The sequence below is a fragment of the Schistocerca americana genome, chromosome 2 (assembly GCF_021461395.2).
Source record: "Schistocerca americana isolate TAMUIC-IGC-003095 chromosome 2, iqSchAmer2.1, whole genome shotgun sequence".
Classification (NCBI taxonomy): domain Eukaryota; kingdom Metazoa; phylum Arthropoda; class Insecta; order Orthoptera; family Acrididae; genus Schistocerca; species Schistocerca americana.
In genome coordinates this window covers 826,793,085-826,812,747 of record NC_060120.1, presented here as the reverse complement: position 1 = coordinate 826,812,747, position 19,663 = coordinate 826,793,085, and the positions used below count along the sequence as shown (strand labels likewise).

Sequence of the window (19,663 nt, the reverse complement as noted above, 5' to 3'; positions counted from 1 at the left end):
GGATCTCCTTGTTCCATGTAAGCCTTGTATTGTTTGTTGTCCCCATATGAAATACTTCATATGAAATAATCAGTGCCAATACCCACATTGTAGAAATCACTTCCTGATCTTTCTCAGATATGAATTGTACTTGGCTTCTAATGTAGTAGATATTGCTTTAAATTAATTTTTTTAATCCCATGTAATTTAAAGTATCTCTGTTTTAAACAAACATTAGTTCTAGTGTGCTGTACTTCATCAACAACCTCCAATAACCTTTCTCTTCTTGCACTTGTGCATATCAGTTCCTGTCTTTAAAGTCTACTAGAATTCTGCTAGTATATTATTGTATAATGTCCATTCAACAAATACATTTTAAATTTTATAGTCAAATTAATTTGGAAGTAAGCCTTTACATAAAATTATAAACTATTATTGAAAGTTTTTTTTTTTTTTATAGGAAATCAACATTTACAGTTAACATACATAGAAGACTATCAAACAAAAATTCAGTACTTACTTTGTATGTATTACTTTTTCTAATTGTGGTATTACAGAATTTTCTCTGTTTGTTTCCTTAGAGCTGTTCTGATCTTCCTCATAGCGTGTGTCAACTGTCATTTGGCAGTAACCACCTTCACAAGTATAATACTGTAATTCAAACCTGCCAAAAATGTAGTTATTACATTACTAATGTTACATAAAACTCTAAGTTAGAAACTTATTTCATACTATTTTGTATTTTACAATATCAATAAATCAGAAAGTTGTGTTTTTGTATTCATTTAGGTTCAGTGATGAACAATTTTCAATGAAAAAGAAAAATTTTACCTTCTCTCTGCATGGTAGTTGCGTAGCAGTTCGCGGTTGGTACTGAAAATAACACCATAATGACCTGCACATCTAATGACCCATACAGGAAGAGATGGTGTCTTTAGCCGAGAACCAGGTTTTCTAGATTCGTCATCACTCCCTGTAGCTTCATCCCAAAGAAGACCTACTTCTGTCCGAGCCAGCACTCCAAATTGTGGTAATGCCTGCAAGAAGAATATATTTGAACAATACAATGTGTGTATAAAGAACTGGAGCAAATTAGTATTAGGAAATGTGTCGGTTTCTGCTGTGCTACTTAAAAATTGATCATCTTTCAAATTACAGACAGTCATTGAAAATGTAAATTGGAATAATTTCAGATGTAGAAAACATTAGTGAACATTCACTTTACAGTTGCATTTAATATTGTAAATCAATACTAATGTGAGGATACAATAAAACACAGTATTAATGAACTTATTTTCTCCTTTTAAATAAAATTAAACTAAAAATTTGGCAAAAACAAAGTAGTGGTAGGTGGTTTGGAGAGTGAGTTATTATAGCAGTTCAGAGAGTTCAATGACTTCACAAGAATACTTTACAGCCTTGCCAAGTAAAACGGACTTGGCAGTGTGGTCAGTCTTCAATTTTAAAATCTTTTGTGCTACAGGAAAGTTGTCCAGAGTTTTTCGGCATGAAGTCACACTATCTGTGAAATTCAGGGCTGTTGTCATACAGCACACATTTTTAATCATTCTGAAACTCAGTGATAACATGATACATGTACATTTTTTTGGAATTGTATGGTTGTAACATACATTCTGAATGGGGTAATATGAAATTGCACATCAAGGGAAAGGTGGTGGTGGTGGTGCCATTTTTGCAGCAAAAGAAGCCATTATGGGAACTTCTGAACAGCAAAGTAGGGCTGAATTCAGTAACAAAAAAGGAGTACAAAGTATAAGCTTACATGATTTTAGAGTTCAAAGGGAAGAGGAAATAGGATGTCGCAGCTATCTTTTAGAAAATGGACCAGGTACAGAAGAATGGAAGCCAGATGAATGCATGACAGTGAAAGATGTGTTATTCTAGTGGTAAAAGCAAGACGGTTTCCAGTGCATTGAGAAACTTCACAGTTGGACATCTGGGCGCACATGAGATGGATATCCTTTCATTGTTCTATTTTCTTCCATGGTCTATTTTCTTTCTATCTGCAGGGAAAAATGTAGGGGGTTTCCTGTGCTTTAGGAAACTTCACAGTGAAGTGACTGTGCACACTCAAGCTGGGTGGAACAGTTCTTCCTTTCCTTGTTCTATTCTCTTCCTCTCTTATTTTTTATCTATAGTTGTTTGTCCTCCAAGTGTTTGTCTAGCCATCAGAGAATTTTTCATGATGTAATTGGTAGAGATGTTGTAGAAATGAAAAAAAAAAAAAAAAAAAAAAAAGAAAACCAAAGTGTGAAGTATCCAGAAGTATATGTAAAAGATTGTGAAGGTAGCAGGTGAAACATAGTGTACCAGAGTGGGATGCAAGTGAATAGTCATCAACAACCAGTCTTTCCATGTCAGCCCATCTAGTAAGTGTCCCCTGTCCTGGGATTCAGGGTGACTTTCCTGTAACTCTTCTAAACCTCACCATTCCTTTTTCTTTATCCCTCTTCCATTCCCTTCAACTCCTCTGCAAGAAGAAGGAATCACTGGCCCCAAAAGTTTGCAAGTTTTCACACCTTTTATATTCTTTTCCAGCCACTGCTTGGTGAGTAGATTTTTTAAGTAGCTGTCTCGTTTTCTGACTACTGAACTGGAAAATGTTAGCACCTCCTGAAACAACCACTGGTTATCTTCGCAACAAGACAGCAATACACTTCAAGATTTGCTGGTCACACGAAACAAAAAATCATTACACATCAAATTTCCACAGAAACAAATGGAATTTATTGGCTTCAGTATATCTGACCAAGTCCATGACTTTTAATAAAAACCATCTCCAACTAGATAATGCATCCACACTCTGCTATAAAGTTTCTTACTACTGTGCATCCCACACTTATAAAACCGTAGTACTTCCGGGAAAAAATTGGAAAATGACAAAATGAAATCCCATTCCTGTGCACTGGAATGCACTTCATTTCTTATAGTCCCTCTGTCTTTGAAAAGCAACCTGGAGCAACTTGAGTGATTATGAAAAATCACTCACTGAAAACCACTGGCCATCGTGCGAAAGCCACAGGCCTAAGCTGGCCTTGAAGGCTGACCACAACACATTTACGAGGACTATGGAAAGATTGGCCCATCACCGCCAGGGTGGCCAAAATCCATTGAACCATGGGATACTGGAAACTGGCCCTGGCATCCACTATAACGAAAGGGACAAACCACAGGTGCAGCTGTGAAATGATATGTTACAAATTCATTTCTGCTGCAGAGTTAAAGGTTCATTCCATAAGCAGTCCCCTTGGTTGTGGCTAAGCCATTTCTCTGAAACTCAGTTCTCCCAGGAGTGTGTAAAGCAACATCATTTAGGCTATTTTGCCAAAATGAAAAGACTGATGCCACTTTCGGTTTTGAAGTGTTTTGATACCATTTCAGTGTTGTAAGGTATGATACATGTCTACTGATGAAGTACATGATACATTGTAGCTGTTACAGCAACAGTAATAGTATTTACTATTTATAGATAATTAGAACATTCCTGACAGTCAATACTTGTAAACGCAATATTCCAGAAAGTTGATCATCCTGTTACATTCACTTCAAAATAGAGAAGAATAAGAGAGGACATAATTTTGAAGATACATGAACATCAAAGGCACTGTAACTTTCTGTTGTTTAATTTGTTAAAGTCATAGCCAATTTCATCAAAACTTGAGACATCATGAAATTTTATTTAAGTTATTCAAGGCCACAATTTATTATCCATTAATTAAGTACTTACCATTTGATTATGAAAATTTAACTGGTCTTGCAAAAAACATTTTTACTTTATGTAATACCACAATAAATGCAGTATGTGAGGGAGGGTAAAAAGTCATGTCTGGATTGCTTAGTCAGTAACAGCATTTCCCTTGAATGGCAAGGCTCCAGGTTTGAAGTCCTGGCATGATGCACAGTTTTAATCTGCTACCAAGTTTAACTTTCTGTATTTACTGTATGGTGGCCTATAGAATGCATACATATAGGTGTAGAATATGCCTTTTTGTTTTCTTTGAAATTTTTCTTGCCAGCACACTCGGACATTATTTTCGATCACCATTTTTGAAATAGAAAGTTAATTAAAAATTCTCATAAATGAAAGTTAAGAATTTTGTAATATTTCCATCTGAATTTCTTTTAAGCTTTCATTGATCTATTACAGCTAATTATAACCTTTTAACTAAACATATGATGACCAGACAAAGAAAGAAATCAGTGTGGTGTCCGTTTTGGATCTTGTTGCTGAAGGAGTGTGCTATGTGATATTTAGTGAGAGCAAAGTGCACTTTTATAAACAGTGATATGATAAGATAGTTTATAAATTATTATTTGGTATACTTGCAATATTGCTTCACTCACATAATGGTCTTCATCTCCTACATAAATGACCCCATTGTGAAGATAAGGCGTGGCTCGGCCAGTGAGTAGAAGCATAATAACACAGTGAGAACCCTCTTCTGCTGCTCCCATTAGGAAAGCTTTGTCATTGTCTAGATCTTTCATCACCCTGCATCAAAAACTGGCACATTATTTTATTTGCATAAAACTGTGTGCGGAATTTATTCATAAATTCTCTCGGAAATTAGGATATATATACTATTTTCTTAAGATCTCAGAGGCGAAGGTTACTTCATTGACAGATGTAATGAGGAAGGAGAGGGGTTGGGGGGGTGGGGGGGGTGGGGGAGGGAGGAGGAATATAGTGAAAGGAGAAACATAAGATGGAAGTAGCATTTGTAGTGCTATCTGTGATTTTCAGAGCATATTTCATGCAGTCATGATATTTACATGTCCTGTAATACTAACTTGCTTGGTCCACGAGAGAGCACAGCACTGTACAGCAGAAGCATCATTCCTGGTCCTGTCTCTTCCTGAAACTAAGAAATTTCCATTTTTAACATTAAATAGACAGAAGTGGCAGTCCTGATGAGTAATTTTTTCCTGCAAAGTCACCAACTGCATTTAAAACTACAAGAATTTTTTTTAAACATTAACTACACTGTCATCCTTAGTTGCAACTTTTCTTTTACACTTCACCTTCACATTATTGACCAACAATAGGTACTCGTTATTTACTGATCATAGATGTTAAAAAGGATGTTTCTTAATCATGGTATAAAGTTGCCTGGAGATTTAAAAGTAATCAGAACATTTCTTCAGACTATCAATGAGAGATGACAGAGATCTGAAAAAGCAGTAAGAGACAGCAAAGTGTCAAATGTTCACACTTTCAACATAGAAATTGGTTTTCCCTCTTTTACAACTAAACCACAGCACTTCTCGCGTCTTTAAACACACGGAACTGGAAAATGCTTATCACATTAGTTTTTCCCTTATGTTTAAAGGTGTTGCACCATGGTTTGGAGTCCACATCAAACTTTAGGGTTTATGGTAGTTTTACCATTAAAGGTGTTTGCTTCCCCAAGAAATAAAATTTCATTTTTACCCTTTTCTTCCGTTCAGATAATCCTACAGTGGCTTTATTCAAATGGTTAGTAGTGGTGGGGATTCCTTCATTATTGTGTACTTCTATGTATGCAGGAAATGTTGCCAGTTACTGTACAACTATAACACTAATAAGGTATTACAACTAATTTGTGCTCTGATGCTTGATGAGGAGGTGGTATTATTTTCTATTTCTGTGGCTCTGATAGAAATTAGAATTAATGTCTGTGATATTATCTTCTGTTCTTAAGGCTTAATATTTAACATTTACATCTGTACTCTGCAAACCACCATGTTGTTTATGGCAGAGGGTACATCCCACTGTACCAGTTATTGAGTTTTTTTCCGTTCCACACACACATATGGAGCACAGGAAGAACGATTGTCTGAATGCCTCTGTGCTTGCAGTAATTATTTTAATCTGATCCTCATGATCTCTATGTGAGCAATACATAGGGGATTGTTTTATCTATTTCTAGGGTCATCATTTAAATCCAGGTCTTGAAACTTTAATAGACTTTCTCAGGATAGTTACATCTGTCATCAAGAGTGTTCTGGTTCAGTTCATTCAGTATCTTTGTGACACTCACCCATGGATTAAACAAACATGTGACCATTCATGTTGCCCTTCTATGTGTACATTCAACATCTCCTGTTAGTCCTTTTTTTGTATGGGTCCCGCACACTTGAGCAATATTCTAGAATGAGTCATATTAGTGATTTGTAAGCAATTTCCTTTGTAGACTGATTCCATTTCCCCCGTATTCTACCAATAAACCAAAGTCTACCACATGCTTTATCTATGACTATCCATTTTATATCCCTACAAAGTGTTACACTTAGGTGTTTGAGTTGACCAATTCCAGCAGTGACTCATTGATATTATGGTCATAGGATTTTATGATTTTTTGTTTTATGAAGTGCACAATTTTACATTTCTGAACATTTAAGGCAAGTTGCCAATCTTTGCACCACTTGAAAATCTTATCAAGATCTGGCTGAATATTTATGCAGCTTCTTTCAGATAGTATTTCATTATAGATGACTGCATCATTTGTGAACAGCCTGATGTTACTATTAATATTGTCTGCAAGGTCATTAATATATAACATGAACTGCAAGGGTCTGAACACACTTCCCTGGGGGACATCCAAAGTAACTTCTACATCTGACAATAACTCTCCATCCAAGATAACATGCTGCATCCTCCCAACAAAAAAGTCCTCAGTCCAGCCACAAATTTCACTTGGTACCCCACATGATCATACTCTTGACAACAAGCATAGGAATGGTACTGAATCAAATGCTTTTTGCAAATCAAGAAATACTGCATCTACCTGAATGCCTTCATCAAAACCTTTCAGTATGTCATGTGAGAAAAGTGTGATTTGAGTTTCACTTGATTGATGATTTCAGAATCTCCACTCTTTGGCACTGAGGAGGTCATTCTGTTCAAGGTACCTCATATTCCTTGAGCTCAGAATATGTTCTAAGATTTTACAACAACTCAGTATCAAGGATATTGGACAGTAGTTTTGTGGATCACTTCTACTACCCTTCCTGTATATCGGTGTGACCTCAAGAACTGGACACTATTTTTTGTTCAGGTGATCTATGATAGATTATAGTTAGAAGAGCAGCTAATTCAGCCACAAATTCAGTAAAGAATCTGACAGGGATTGCATCAGAACCTGGAGATTTGTCCAATTTTGACAATTTCATCTGTTTCTCAACACCACTGACACTAATACTTATGTCATTCATCTTTTCAGTTGTATGAGGATTAAGGTGGGTCAATTCTCCCAGGTTTTCCTTTGCACAGAAACATTTGAAAATGGAATTAAGCAATTCAGCTTTCACTTTGCTACCTTTAATGTCAGTTCTTGTCATATTTGCTAGGGGAGTGTACACTAACTTTAGTACTGCTAACAGCCATTACATATGATCAGAATTTCTTTGTGTTCTGTGAAAGATCATTTGACAATATTCTGCTACAGTAGTCATTGAAGGCATCACACATTGCTCTCTTGACAGCCAAATGCATTTCTTTCAGCATCTTTCTATCTATAGCCCTATGCTTTGTTGTACACCTATTATAGATCAATCTATGGTTCCTCACAAGTTTTTTTTAGGGTGATTATTTCAAGGAGGTTCTTTCTCAATATGAACTGTCCTACTGGGTACATATCTATCCAATGCATGGGAGGGGCAGCTTCTGAGGTAGTGTTGCTGTGCCGTGGCACCACTTGTATAAAAAAGAAAGAAAGAGAAACCTATGTGAACTGCACGTAAAACATTGTTTCAGAGTATGTATTTTCTGATTTGAAGAGTCACGTTTTGCCACACATGCTGTTGCGTTAGTTTTCTGAAGCTTGGAGCCAACTGCAGATTGGCACTGTCTGTCCTCATAAGCGCTGTTTGAAAGGCTTGGCTGTTGGTTTCTGACTCAGAGCTTTCCACTCCTTCTGCCAGAGAGCAGTAAAGTGCAGGACCTATAGAAGCACAATTTGCCATCTAGCTATCATGTTAGAATACATTGGGGCGCAAATTTCTTGTAATCCAGTTTTACAAGAGCAGTAAAGTGCAGGACCTATAGAAGCACAATTTGCCATCTAGCGATCATGTTAGAATACATCGGGGTGCAAATTTCTTGTAATCCAGTTTTACAATCTTTCTGCAAGTTAATACAAATGCATCCCTAAACACTAATTAATGCTTAATTAAATCAAATACAGAATAATACACTTAAATAATGTTATAAATAGCTATATGTAATTTTAATATAATTATGCCCTTAGATTTTGCAACTATGAGGCATTACTTCAATACTGGTGTATTTCACAACAGCATGGCTATTGCTACAGAACAAAATAACTAATGGATCCACCACCCATTGAGCATCTGTTTTTCAAACAAAGGTGAAGTATTTCTATTTATACTCATTATGTTCGTGTGATACAGTTCTGTACAAATACATTGTAGTTATTGCGAGGTCAGGTAATTGACCGTACATAGTTGTCTGCACAGTGTTATCTGCAAGGGAAAATTCAGTTGACTGAAAATAACAAACATGGGCAAAGTAAATGAGTTATTAAAAATGCCATTTAGCAACAGGACTCTCAGATTAAAAATGCTAGGTAGGCCACTCCCAAATCAATCTGTATCAGCAAACAAAAAATTGATGCCATAAGTTCAATCCAGAAATTTACCAAAAGAAGAAACAGATTTGTAGTTGTGAAGAAAGCACTGCTGTATTTTGTTTTCCTTGTGTGTTATTTGCAGGAGATGTTCATTGGTGTAAGACCAGAGTAATTGATATTGGGCAAATATGGTCTAAAATGAAAGTACATGAAATGTCAAAGTGACACATGAATAATGTGCTTAGTCTTTCATTTCTATGCAAAACCAACATTCAGCAGAAATTAGATTTGTAATATAGACAAAAAATTGACAGCCACAACAAATGTGTGCAAAAGAGTAAACTGTATTCGGTTCTGTGGTGCTTTGGAATTGGCTATCAGGGGCCATGATGAATCTGATACCTCTCCAAATAAGGGGGTTTTCATGAGCTAATTCAGTTCAGCACAGAAGTGGATAAAGATCTTCAAGTTCATCTCATTCAAGCATCAGTGATCAAAGGCGTTTCTATGACTGTTCAGAACAAACTACTGCAATGTGCATTCGAAGTGTACTATGATGAAGTTTATAAGGAAATAAAATGCACTGATTATGTTGCAATAATCGTGGATGAAAGCACATATGTGTCTTGTGAATTTCAGTTGGTTATTGTTTTGCATTATGTTGTTGCGGGAAAACCTGTTAAAAGATTTTGGAACTTTGTTAATCCAGAAAGTCAGAATGCTCATACTATAGCTGAAGTATTCTGAAAGAAATTGAACCATTAATTGGCAATGATCAAGCAAAACTAATAGCTCAGAGTTACGATGGTGCAAACTGTATGAATGGCAAGTTGAACGGGGTTCAGAAATTAATTAAAGACAAATATCCAAATTCAAACTGCATCCATCATTATGCGCTCAGTTCAACCTTATGTCTATGGCAGTCTCTTGAGAGCTGAATCTCAGGATAGGGCAGGATAAGATTACGATTGTGGATGGGACCACAATCAGTTACTCTCGGTTGCATAACAAATATGTAAACTTTATTTAAAGAAATTAGGATTTTAAAACAATCTCTTAAAACACACACACACACACACACACACACACACACACACAATTGACTGCATGATGGCTGAAGGCCTTATCACAGGGGGAGGGAAATCCACAATTTTTGGGGTGAAGGCCACCAACAATAACCTCAAACAACAAACGGCTGAAGGCCTGAATTAGAAGTCAGAAGAACAATTCCAAATAGCACATATTAAGGTAAATACTTTGTTTTAAAACAAACTGTAACACAGCTGAAAGCCTTATTATAAAAGAAGTGAAATTATTACTCTGCTGAAGGCCACAAACAATTTCAAATAACAAACAGCTGATGGCCTGAATTAGAAGTCAGAAAATATTTCCAACTAGCACACATCTCAACAAATACCTTGTTTTTAAAACAAGTTTGTTTTTAAAAAAAACTTATTGTAGCATGGCTGAAGGCCTTATTATGAAAGAAGTGAAATTATTTCGTGGCTGAAGGCCACTACAACTTAAAATCACAAACGGGTGAAGGCCTGAATTAGAAGTCAGAAATAACAATTCCAAATGGCACACATTTCAACACATACTTTGCTTTTAAAACAAGTTTTCTTTAAAAAAAAAAAACTTATTGTAACACGGCTGAAAGCCTTATCACCAAAGAAGTGGAATTATTGCTCAGCTGAAGGCCACACAAACAATAATTAGAAAATTACAAATATCCTTAAAACAAACATCACAATCTAAGGAATCAGGACAAGCGGTTCTCAGCAAGTGTTCCAAGGGTCAGCCTCAAACATAAGGTAAGGTGAGACAGGCAGCCAAGAGTTGTACTCACGTAACAGGATGGTAACTCAAAACTAGGGGCAGCTTAAGTGCCAACTGACCGACCAACCCATCTGCCTAACGTCCAGTCACTGGTACAATGATGGAATATTTTTAGGCAAGGGTGAAGAGACAGACAGCACTACGTCTTCAGAAAACACCCAAGGCCAAAGGAAACACTAGAACCAAGGTAGACCTTAAAAAAAATTGCAGAGTACAATACAAGACGCTGTCGAACTACACGCTGTGTCGGGCAGCATCAACATGATGAGAAAAGGTACACTGCCGGAAAAGTACGCTAACCTCCAAGGCAGGTAACTGGGGCCTTAGCGGCCACAAGGCAGAAAATACCGCTGGTTGCACTTTGCTAATGTTGTGTCTAGACAAGACAGCCTAGACACAATGAGAGGAAGCCGACAGGCACGCGCTAAGCCAAAGAGGGTGCGTGAGGTCTGAAACAGGATACGTAATGATTGCTATAAAGAAAAGTACATAGCTTCTGTAATACTTAACTTTAATCCATCCTTGTGGTACATCTGGAGATTGTGGCAATACAAGTGAGACTCTTTAGATACATGCAATGTTACTAATGGTGCCTTGCTAGGTCGTAGCCATGGACTTAGCTGAAGGCTATTCTAACTATCTGCTCGGCAAAGGAGCGAGGCTTCATCAGTGTAGTCGCTAGCAAAGTCGTCCGTACAACTGGGGCGAGTGCTAGTCGGTATCTCGAGACCTGCCTTGTGGTGGCGCTCGGTCTGCGATCACACAGTGGCGACACGCAGGTCCGACATGTACTAATGGATCGCGGCCGATTTAAAGCTACCACCTAGCAAGTGTGGTGTCTGGCGGTGACACCACATTATCCCATCCTCGTTGCCAAAAATTGTTGTGTCTAGACAAGACAGCCTAGACACAATGAGAGGAAGCCGACAGGCACGCGCTAAGCCAAAGAGGGTGCGTGAGGTCTGAAACAGGATACGTAATGATTGCTATAAAGAAAAGTATGTAGCTTCTGTAATACTTAACTTTAATCCATCCTTGTGGTACATCTGGAGATTGTGGCGATACAAGTGAGACTCTTTAGATACATGCAATGTTACTAATGGTGCCTTGCTAGGTCGTAGCCATGGACTTAGCTGAAGGCTATTCTAACTATCTGCTCGGTAAAGGAGCGAGGCTTCATCAGTGTAGTCGCTAGCAAAGTCGTCCGTACAACTGGGGCGAGTGCTAGTCGGTATCTCGAGACCTGCCTTGTGGTGGCGCTCGGTCTGCGATCACACAGTGGCGACACACAGGTCCGACATGTACTAATGGACCGCGGCCGATTTAAAGCTACCACCTAGCAAGTGTGGTGTCTGGCGGTGACACCACATTATCCCATCCTCGTTGCCAAAAATTGTTGTGTCTAGACAAGACAGCCTAGACACAATGAGAGGAAGCTGACAGGCACGCGCTAAGCCAAAGAGGGTGCGTGAGGTCTGAAACAGGATATGTAATGATTGCTATAAAGAAAAGTATGCAGCTTCTGTAATACTTAACTTTAATCCATCCTTGTGGTACATCTGGAGATTGTGGCGATACAAGTGAGACTCTTTAGATACATGCAATGTTACTAATGGTGCCTTGCTAGGTCGTAGCCATGGACTTAGCTGAAGGCTATTCTAACTATCTGCTCGGCAAAGGAGCGAGGCTTCGTCAGTGTAGTCGCTAGCAGAGTTGTCCGTACAACTGGGGCGAGTGCTAGTCGGTATCTCGAGACCTGCCTTGTGGTGGCGCTCGGTCTGCGATCACACAGTGGCGACACGCGGGTCCGACATGTACTAATGGACCGCGGCCGATTTAAAGCTACCACCTAGCAAGTGTGGTGTCTGGCAGTGACACCACAGCTAATAAGAATAATATTAAATTCAATAATGAATAACAAATAGAGAAAGACGGCTGCAATATTTCACCACCTCGAAATACTTCACTCGTTGCCAGGCTCAGCGGCCCTGGGAGCAACAACCTGCCGACCAAAGGTGAGATCTCAGAATAGTCGAGGTTGCATTAGCAGTTAACTCTTCACTCAACTTAAATGTCCAGGGTACGGTGTGCAACGAAGTCATTGCTCTCACAACTACCCCTCCTCGATCTGGCAGTGGCCCCGGCTAGCCCTCACGCTGCACGGACCTGCTCGCTGCTGCAGCCCAAACCAACCTGATGTCTGTTCGCAACTCCCCAATAAATCCAGTACGCAAACAGCATTAAAATAACTGCTCATTCAAAACCACAAGATATGCACAGATCTGGGAAAATAATTCCACCAACAACTCACAACACTAAAATCAGTCACTGTGAAACAACACAGATGAGTTATAAGTTGGCACAAACACAGAGAAGCCAGAAGTGATCGGAAGACCAAATGCACATTGTCTACTGTGACGACCAACCGAATGACCAACCAACGGTCATACCCACTCAAGTCGGCACGGGAAAGATCCCAGTATAAATCGTCAATTGACAACTTATTGCCACGAAGTACTTCGAAGGGTGGACACACACACACACACACACACACACACACACACACACACACACACATACACACACACAAGTGAAAGTTGCACTACTCGAATATCACAATCGAATCAACTAAAACTTGCTGAATCTGATCCTTGACGTGGTCATGCACTCTCATGAGCACATTCTTCCAGCTGACAGTGCATGTGTGTCAACAGTGGTCGGGCGAGTATTGGCTGTCCGGACCTCACTGCTGCTCCATCCCAACAGAACTAGCTATACACATGATGATCCGGAAATTCTAGAGGCCTCTCCAAATATGGTACCACAGTATGCGCTATAGATAAGCGCTGCTGCTGCCACGCGTGGACAGGCAGGGTGAGCAAACGTAGTGGTGTCAGTGAACGCACTAAGGAAATGAGACGGCACTATCACTATTACAAGATGCCAAACTATGAACGGCATCACCACGAGTCGCACACAGCTCACCTCTGTTAATCACAAAGCCTGCATCTTTTTTGCACACCATTCAGGTATTTCTTCTATCTTTTCTAACTCACCACAGAGTTCAAAAGTGTTGCATAGCATTATTCAAAAAAGCTTGCCGCATGTGTGTGATGAGATGGAATTACCATTCGCGAGTAGTAAAATATGTTTTTGAAAGCAGGGAAAAATCTTATTGCTGTTATGGAATTCACTGAAACAAATGAGAACATAAGACCATCTTCTACTATTGAAAAAACTGGTTTATACAAACAAAGACTGCGAGATAATGAATTCATTTTCTTGCTATCATTTTTCTATAAGATAATGCCTCATGCAGATGTACTTTTTAATCAGCTTCAGAAGAAGATAACTGAACTGACCCAGCAATGTAGGACAACCAGAACTTTGAAGCGGTAATGCAAAACATCAGAGATGACATTGGCTCCATCCCTAATGAGATTAGTTTCGAAAATGATGTAATGCTGCCTGCCAAGAAGCCACGGGTTCTTGATGGGCATAAAAAAAGAGATGCTTTGGAAGTGTGTGATGCCATCCTTTCTGAAATAAAATTATGTTTTCAGTTCACTGGACACCTCATTGCAGCCAACTTATTTGATGTAAATCAGTTTGACAAATACATCACAAAATTTCCAGACAAATACTTTGAAATTAAAGACACATATACATTTCTGGATAAAAGAAAGTTGAAGGGTGAGCTTCAAGTCTTCTATGCTAGGCCTGAGTTGAGAGTAGTTGCTGATGCAGTTCTTTTGCTGATTGTAGAGGATGAACTTCATGACACATTCGACGAGACTGTTAAAGATTTGAAACTGCTAATCACGACGCCTATCTCGACATCAGAAGCTGAGTGGGGCTTTTCAATGCTCAAGAGAATTAAGACATTACTACAAAACACCATGAAAGAAGACCAACTGAGTACCTTAGGGATGCTATCCTGTGAAAAGTCATTTGTGTGCAAAATTGAACGTTTCAGTCTGAGATGACAGATTTATTTGCCAACAAGAAGGAGTGATGAATCGATTTACAATATCGTTCCTACTAATTATTTTGAAGCTGTCTTCCCAAAGTCACAGAGTTGCTGCTTTTTGTGAATACAATGCTTTTGGTATTAAATGTTGATAGTTTAATTAAATTTGCTTTGCAAAATTCAGATTACAAGTTTGAATAATTTATATACGTTCTATTATTCCTTGTACTGGGACTCATTTTATAGTGGACACTTTTCTGGCAGTCAGCCATGAACATAAAACAAATGAGGAGTTCTGGCTGTTAATGGGAGAAGAGCAGAGTGACGGGACAAGCTGCGCTTCCCTCTCAGAGGGCTGGCAGCCCATGTCCGTTCTGACTTCTGTGCACCTGGGAAGGCAGAATCGATGTAATTATGTACATATGGATCACTGATTCCATCTGGTGTTGTGAGACTCATATTTGAACCCTGTGACAGAGCAAGATTGCTCTTTGCACTCATTCCAAAAATAAGAAAAGGAAACAACCAGCAAGCACAACTCGAAGCAAAGCGGAGCACATAAATCATTTGGTAATGGCTAGAGCGCAATTGTTAGCCGTAGTTGGTGGTGTCATTACGAGGTAATTCAGGCCCGATCTCCAGCAGTATCTTAAGCAACTATACATCAAAACACCCACTGCTTATGACTGCCACATAAAAGTGACTGAACATACCCTGTGAGGAGGGAAGAATTGTGCTGTCGATCAATCTCTTACTGTGCATAAGAATGGTGCTTTTGTAATAAGTGTTTATTTCTGTTTACTTATATGTTTTGTTTGATGTAATATCTTATGAAATATATGAATTATCAACAAAATTCCGCCGTGTGCAGTGGCCGCGCGGTTTTAGGTGTCATGTCACGGACTGTGTGGCTCCTCCCGCCAGAGGTTCGAGTCCTCCCTCAGGCATGGGTGTGTGTGTTGTCCTTAGCATAAGTTAGTTTAAGTAGTGTGTAAGTCTAGGGACCAATGACCTCAGCTGTTTGGTCCCTTAGGAATTCACACACATTTGAACATTTTTGACAAAATTCCATAATACATATGATGCTATGAAACTAAGCTTTTTTTAACACCACCAGTGGAATACCTCCAGCTGCCACTGGTGCATGGTCAACTATTCCTTTAAACTGGAGCCCATAGTTCCTCTAAATGCTCCTGCCCACTGCTCATACTTCCAAGTTCCTTATTAAGATATGGCACTGCTGATTTTTATCTAGTATACTGAACTTATGTATCTTTCTACTTGTATTTGTTGTCCTTTGTACTTTAATAATCATTGTTGCCACAGTTGCATCATGGTCACTGATACCAGTTTCAGTGTGGATGTCCTCAAATATGTTAGGTCTGTTTGTTGTCATTACATCCAATATATTTCCATCATGAGTGGAGTTCCTAACTATCTGTTCTAGGTATTTTTCAGAGAAGGTATTTAGTACTGTTTCAAACGATTTCTTATCACGCCCAACACTAAAAAACCTTTAATTTTTCCAGTTCACTGTTGGATAATTGAGTCTTCACCAATGATTACAGTATCACTAGGAAACTTATGTACAGATGAACTGAGGTTTTCTCTAAAGTTTTTGTTTAAATGAGGAGATGAGTCTGGTGGGTGATGGAAGGATCCAATTATCATTTTATGCCCATCCGTTATAATTACTCTTGCCCAAACAACTCACATAAAGCTTCAATTTCTATTTTGGTGGATTTGAGTTTCTTGTCTACTGCGACAAATACACCACCTCCATTTCCAATTTGCCTATCCATTTGATATACACTTAAAACTTTCCCCAAAAATCTCACTGCTATCAATTTTGGGTTTCAACCAGCTTTCTGTACCTAATGTTACACGAGCTTCACTGCTTTTCATGTGCACTTCAAACTCTGGCACTTTGTTACAAATACTTTGGCAGTTTACCATTAGGATTTTAATACCTCACCTGTGGGAGGGAATTCTTTCGATCTTATTCTCATACTTCTGGGTTTCTTATAGCTGTTGTTATCTGGATTGGATGGAAAGTTGCCTACTCTAAAAAACTCTAAAAAACCATTGTGTGTGTCTCACACACAGTCAGCTACCTGAGTAGCAGCCTCAGATGTGTTGTGCACATGTGACCAATTTAGGGTAATCCTACAGTTCTCAAACCTATGGCATGAGTCCAGGAAGTGCAGCCCTGCTTGTCATAGAACCTTTGAAGTCTCTGGTTCAGTGCTTCCACTCAACTCGGAACAAAAGGGCCACAAGCAGTTCTGGGGACAATGTCGTAAATTGTGAGCTTTGTTGTAGCTCCATGTGCAAGGCTGGTCTTCTTGACCTTCTCTACCAGTCGCTGAAATGACCCAAGTATGACCACAGAGCCCAGGAGACATGCATCATTTGTTCCGGCATGTGCCACAGTCCGCACTTGCTTGCTCCCTGTTCCTTCAATGACTGCTGGAGGAGCCCCTTCAACATGTTGAATGAGGCCCCCAGGAATACAAACTGAGTGCACCTGGTGTCCTTTTCTATCCCTTGTTCCCATTTCCCAAAGGGGCAATGTCATTTGCTGTACGTTTGAACTGCCAATAATTAATAGACCCCTGCCCTTTTGCATTTGCCTCCTCTTGATGCCAGACAAAACAGATTTCCTGAAAACAGATGAAGTGAGTCCCACTTACTCAATTTCAGTTCCAGTAAAAGACAGCACCTCAAACTTGTTGATTAGGGGGATCAGTACAACACCTTGAGTCCTCCTTGGTCCCCATCCACCCTGTACAGAACACCTAGATCTACTATTGACATGCCTCTCGCAGTCATGTGGATGAGTAATGACAGATCCTGTACTTTCTGCAGAGGAGGCAGGATACACAGGAGAGTATATTACTTAAGGTACTTGTGGTACCAATATCACAGGTATATGACTCTTGGGAGCTCTTCCATCACACCAATTTGTAGTAATGCCAATTGTTTGATGGTAGTCAGGGCAAGTTCCAGCTGCTTATGAATGTCTACCAACTCATACCTTGTTTAAGAACAGCATTTGCAGTGGGGCTGCATTTCGACCGGTGCAGTGTATTATAATACACAAAACAAGATTTCTATTAAGGCAATACAATAACCTGTGGTAAAAATTACTAGTTTCCTAAAACATTTTGAGGTTAATTATAGTTGTTTGCAAATTCAAAAATGGAGTTAATTTATGATAACTGCAGATAATATATGGGGCTACTCCTCTTTAAGACAAAGCTAGATGTAGACAATATGTATCCAAAACATTCATTATTGAAAAGTTGGTTTGATTAACAGAATGAAACAATATGGCACTGCACTGAAAACAATTGGTGCGTGTGACCAGAATGGCTTATCAGGTGTGCAGAAATGTACAGTTAATCTGTTGATTGATAAAAGCCTTCTCAGGTAATCAGCCAACTGGTGGTGGTGTCATGTTGCAATGTTTCAATGACTTTAATACATATCATCTTCAGAATTCGCCTGAAGATGATAGGTGCAAAACTCATTGAAACTTTGTGACAAGATAACACCACTGCTCCACTGATCACCTTTGAAGATTTTATCTCTGGAATGTGCTGACAAAGGCTGAAGTCACACAATTTGTTGATTATGTGTTTTATACATCATGCACTTGATAAACATTATGATGTGCAATATGCCATTTAATCATAAGCTGCCCACTCTTTTTTTTAAAAAAGGTAACACAAAAAGCATCTGGACAATGTTTTTACAATTTATTATGACAATACTGCAAAAGTTACAATAAAAAATATGACCAACAGCCATGCATACTAGCCACATGTACCAAAAGAATATCCTGATATAAATATCAACGTCAGTATCTGTACAGTTATTTGCATATTATACAGGATGTTCCCAAGGCCATCACCAGCTCTTGCTATGTACCTAGTAGTATAAATACTAATGTTGACACATATATCAGAATGTTTTTATGGGGTGTATATCCGGAAGTTCCCGAACTCAAAAACAAATAAGACATTTCTTCCTCAAATTTATTTTTATTTTTGAGCATAATCTCTTGTAAGCACTCTCAATAATGCTCCCATCTCTCTAACTCATCCAAATAATAGTTAATGTCTTTCTCTGCAAAATAGTTGGTTTTGAAGTGATGGCTTCTTCACTCGACATGGCTTCTTCACTCGACAAAAATTTCTGTTCTCCAAGTTCAACTTTTAGTTGAGGGAACAAAAAAAGTGTAATGAGTAAGGAGGACTGTGAAGCAGTTGAAACTGCAATTTGTGCACTGTTGCCATGGTGACCACTGAGGTATGAGATGGTGTAGAGTGAGAAATGGTGACGCCCAGCAAACAGTCAGCTTTGTCATCCCAAAATTTTCAATCAATATGTGACAAACACATTATTGAGATATGCTCATAGCTTCTGCTATCTCTCTCACCTTAATTCATTAGGTCTCTAGTACCATTTGGTGAACTTGAGCAATGTTGTTATCAGTAGTGGCTATTCCGAACGTTTGTTGTCACCCAAGCCTATGCAACTACATTTAAATTGAGCTGCCCAAAATTTCACAATGGTAAATGAGGGTGCAAAGTCCCCATACGTAGCCTATAACTCATGCTTAATTTGTGTAGGCATATTGCCTTTAAAGAACAAAAATTTTGTGACAGCTCAATACTTGATTTTGTCCATTTTTCACTAAAATACTCACGTTGATTCACTACAGTGAGTGTCAAACAACAATGGCTGAAATTTTTGTGAGTGCCTTACTATACACATACAAACGAATTCCCCAGATTGTGTTCACAGTGCTGGTATCTCCACGTTGAGGTCGGAAACTTTGCAGACTACCCTGGTATGCATGGCTGTTAGTCATGCTATTAATTTTATTTATTATTTCTTATGTATTCCTAGACTTTTGTAGATTTAGTCTTAGCTAACAGAACTTAAGTTTTTACACCACCATTTTTCCATTTATAACAGATCTAAAGAAGGTAAAAGCCGAAACCAGTAATTGTGAATTATACAACCACTGTGATCACAATGGATTGTTACAAATAAAGTGCCATAATATGATTGCAGACTTGTTTACAGACTTCATGTCTTCAGTTGACGTTTGATGTGGGTGTTGGAGTCTACATTGTAAAACATTTTGGAAAGTAATAAGGAGAGAGTGGAATACAGGTTAGAAGCCAACATCTAAAAAGAGAAAATGTTTGCTTGGTTTTGGTAGGTGTAAAAATGGTGGAGCTCTACAGGAGTAGCTCAGACATTTTGTTTT

The 19,663-nt window shown here is 38.7% G+C and overlaps 1 protein-coding gene across 1 annotated transcript in view; it reads right to left on the bottom strand.

Moving 5' to 3' along the window:
• Positions 1-495: 495 nt before the first annotated feature.
• The window catches only part of LOC124594462 (inactive ubiquitin carboxyl-terminal hydrolase MINDY-4B), a 335,745-nt gene continuing 316,577 nt past the window's right edge, over positions 496-19,663 (bottom strand). Inside the window, exons 6-9 of the mRNA XM_047132838.1 lie at positions 4,792-4,862; positions 4,345-4,492; positions 811-1,016; positions 496-643 (exon numbers count right to left, since the gene is read on the bottom strand). Coding sequence (XP_046988794.1) covers positions 496-643; positions 811-1,016; positions 4,345-4,492; positions 4,792-4,862 — 573 coding nt within the window. The remainder of the gene's footprint in view (positions 644-810; positions 1,017-4,344; positions 4,493-4,791; positions 4,863-19,663) is intronic.